Genomic DNA, 4267 nt, shown 5'->3' on the forward strand with positions numbered 1-4267 from the left:
TTTTCACTGGCTTCCAAAGAGTTTAAAGATTTTATTGCTAGTCACAGGGATCACTGGCCTCAGTTTATTAACCTTTATTTTCTAAGACTGAGTAATCAGTCTCTGAGTCTACAGCCCTAAGGAAATTATTTTGCTGATGGAATCAGAGAGCATATGGCAGGTCCCCATCAATCACCAATACTAGTTCGGCCTGAGTTTTCACTGATATCAAAGCTCATCTTTGACTTTTGTAGCTTGAAGACATGAGGAAGGTAAGTTCCTTAATCAGTAGATTGGAGTTATACCTAGGGTGCTGCAGAGAACACCCTCCACTAGTAGGGCTGTATTAAGACAGGTAAGTAATAAAAATTGAATCTCTGTGTGTTTCCCTCAGGACAAGAAAAATCTAAGGACAGATGGTTCTTTATTAAACATTTTTATTAAATTATTAAGGATTACATCATATTATATAATTATATGTTATATATTAAATATTTATATGTAATATTAAATTATCAAATACATTAATAACATTAAACATATAATTTAAAATATTATTAACACATTATTATTATGTTATACTAAGTTATATATTATTATATATTATAATATTCTTACACAATATATAACTTAGGATAATCAGCAATAAAAAAACTGTAAGATCAGAAATAAATATTCAAAAATATAAGAAATCAGACCCTTGTGCATAGTTGGTGAGAAAGTGAAATGTTGCAGATGATATTGAAAAGTAAAAGTAGTAACTTTATGAAATTCTTAGGCAAATAGATAGAACTAGAAAATATCATCCTGAGTGAGGTAACCCAGTCACCAAAGAACACACATGGTATGTACTCACTGATAAGTGGATATTAGCCCAAAAGCTCAGAATACACAAGATGCAATTCACAGATCACATGAAGCTCAAGAAGAAAGAAGACCAAAATGTGTATACTTCAGTTCTTCTTAGAAGGGTGAACAAAATATTCACAGAAGAAAATATGGAGACAAAGTATGAAGTAGAGACTGAAGGAAAGGCGATCCAAAGACTTCCCCACCTGGGGATCCATCCCATATGCAGCTATCTAACCCAGTCACTATTGCTGATGCTAAGAAGTGCTTTCTGGCAGGAACCTGATATGCATGTCTCCTGAGAGGCTCTGCCAGAGCCATACTGATAGAGATAAAGATGAATGCAGCTAGCCATAGGAATGAGAATAGGCTTCCCAATGGAGGAGTTAAAAAAAAAAAAAGACTGAGAGAGCCAAAGGGGTTTGAAAACCTATAGGAAGAATAACAGTATCAACCAACTAGACCCCTCCCCACCGAGTTCCCAACTAGACTCCATCCCCAGAGTTCCCAGGGATTAAACTGCAAACCAAAGAGTACACAAGGAGATAGACCCATGGCCCCAGCCACATATATAGCAGAGGATGGCAGTGACAAGCACCAATAGGAGGAAAAGCCCTTGTTCCTGTGAAGGCCTGTGCAGGGGAATGCCAGGATGTTGAGGTGGGAGTGGGTCAGTGGGAGAATTTTAACCCCTAGTGCACAGAAGGGTCTAATTTGTAATCCTGGCAGTAAGAAACACATGCGGAATCACTCGATCAAGCTGGGTAGCTAGACTTGTAGAATTTGCATAGAAAAAATCCTCCCACTCCTCATAGAAGCAAGGGAAGGGGGGACATGAGGAGGAAACCCAGAAAAAGGATAATCTTTGAAACGTAAAAACATAAAAGATCCAATAAAAATGCACTGAAAAGGAAAGTAATTGTAGTATCTCCATGTGATTCCATCCATTAGTAGCATTTTTAGGCATGTGTTAAAATTGTTTAAAATGGAATATCAAATGGCTGAGAAGCATCAAAGGAAGTGCTCAACATTCTTAGTCATCAGGGAAATGCAAATCAAAACAACCAGAAGATTCTATCTCACACCAGTCAGAATGGCTAAGATCAAAAACTCAGATGACAGCAGATGCTGGTGAGGATGTGGAGAAAGAGGAACACTTCTCCACTGTTGGTGGGGTTGTAAGCTGGTACAACCACTCTGGAAATCATTCTGGCAATTCCTCAGAAAATTGGACATAGTCCTACCTGAAGACCCAGTTATTCCACTTCTGAGCATATACACCAGAGATGCTCCAAAATACAACAAAGATACATGCACCACAATGTTCATAGCAGCTCTATTTATAATAGCCAGAAGCTGGAAAGAACCCAGATGTCCTTCAGTAGATGAATGGATACAAATATTGTGGTATATTTACACAATGGAGTACTACTCAGTTATCAGAAACAACTTTAAGAAATTCTTAAGAAAATGGATGCATCTAGAGAATATCACTCTGAGTGAGATAACCCAGTCACAAAAGAACAGACATAATATGCAGTCACTGATAATGGGATACTAACCCCAGAAAGCTCTGAACACTCCTGAAACAACTCACAGACTGTGTGAAGTTCAACAAAAATAAAAGAATATATTTTAATTAAAATAGAACTGTATCACATCCTCCTTTCCTCCCTACGGCCCCTCCTAGTCTCTCTTTTATTCCCTCAAATTAATAGCCTTTTTTCCTATATTATTGTTACATATATACATATGTGTATGTATATGTACCCACAAGTACTTAATTACAACCTTAAAAATATATTCGTATACTTTTATCCAAAAATGCTGAAAATTTGTACATTTAACTTTGTTTTTTAAAATAAAGTAAAATAGCTATATTATTGCCTCAATTTTCATTGAAGCATTATTGTTAATGGTAACATTGTAAAAATAACTTAAATCCCCACTGGTAGATGAACAAATGAAAGTGTGATATATATTTATTCAATGATTATAAATATTAAATCTTATACACTACTATATATATATATATATATATATATATATATATCATCATGAGGCTTGAGGCTAAGTGAAGTCAGCAAAGTGAATACACCTACACACATGCACATGCAGGTATAGAGAGAGGAAAAGAGAGAGCAGGAAATGGAGATCTAGTCCAACTTTTACAGAGGAGCCAGAATGATAGGTACCAGGGACAGAGAGAAAGAAGTTTCTGTTTGATGGGCATATAGGATTAGTATTATCCTATAAGACCAGTATTATCATATAGGGTCAGTTTTACACAGAATCAGTATTATCATAAAGAATCAGTATTATAAATTGAGATTCTAGTGATCACAACATGGTGATATGGAATTGCATAAAAGAAAACTGAAAGTAATAATATTCACTGGAATATTAAAGTTAGACACCCTGGGGTTACTTTGGGTATAGACTTCTGAGACAAGCAGTATTCTTTAGCTTTTGAATAGCATGTGTGAGGTTCATGGTTCCTAGAACTGAAACACAAAAAGTAATTTGTAAAACATATATTATTGTCTCAAAATGCTAAAAATGGTAGCATTGTTTTAATTCTGTGTTCTGAAATAAAGAAATAATAATGGAAAAATATCAAACGTACAATTTAAAATGAGGGTGGTGCTCTTCTAATTGGGACTCCGAGTCGGTGCTATTTCTGGAGTTGGCGCAGCTCCAAGAAAGCCCAGACTCACTCTTAGCTGCCCGTACATAGAGAAGGAGAATGAGCGAGTCGGGCTCAAAGTCCAGCCAGACCCTGGTCTCCAAGCAGGAAAAGGATGGGACTGAGAAGCGAGGCCGGGGTGGGCCGTGCAAGCAGCCTTCGAAGGAGCCTAGTGAAGTGCCAACTCCGAAGAGACCTCGGGGCCGACCAAAGGGAAGCAAGAGTAAGGGCGCTGCCACCACGAAGACACGGAAAGCCACTTCAACTCCAGGGAGGAAACCAAGGAGCAGACCCAAGAAACTGGAGAAAGGGGAAGAGGAGGGCATCTCCCAGGAGTCCTCAGAGGAGGAGCAGTGACCACCCACAGTGCTGCCTGCTCCTTAGCCACCAAGGAGCAGTGTTCCCCTGGGACTGGAAGCCGGGCTCCCAGGTCCCTCCCGGTCCCCACTGCACACTTCTGCACCAGGCACCAGTTGCAGGCTCTGCCGCACCCATGGGAGCAGGATTTGGCTCAGTCCCTGTGCTCTCCTCCCCAACACACCTGCCCCCCTCCCGACAAGGCTAACTTCCCACTTAGCCGCAGCCCGGCCTGCTGCGCACCTCCCTCAGAGCCATTGCTCTTTGGGCGCTTTGTTTTGCGGGTCCCTCTGCCCAGCTATTCCTGGCTTCCCTGTAGAGGGTCCTGGGAGCATTCCCTGGCCTTAAGGGGCCCCGCCTCATCTCATTCTGACAAGCCTCAGTGGCTAACCTGGC

General features: G+C 40.0%; 1 protein-coding gene across 1 annotated transcript; it reads left to right on the plus strand.

The window, feature by feature from the left end:
- Nucleotides 1–3574: 3574 nt before the first annotated feature.
- On the plus strand, nt 3575–3871 carry LOC308424017 (high mobility group protein HMG-I/HMG-Y-like; the record flags this gene model as incomplete). Its single annotated transcript, XM_080920865.1, has 1 exon — nt 3575–3871. One exon carries the CDS (start codon nt 3575–3577, stop codon nt 3869–3871), a length of 297 nt encoding a protein of 98 aa, XP_080776991.1.
- Nucleotides 3872–4267: the final 396 nt, after the last annotated feature.

The sequence above is a fragment of the Micromys minutus genome (assembly GCF_963924665.1).
Source record: "Micromys minutus genome assembly, chromosome: 9".
Taxonomy (NCBI): domain Eukaryota; kingdom Metazoa; phylum Chordata; class Mammalia; order Rodentia; family Muridae; genus Micromys; species Micromys minutus.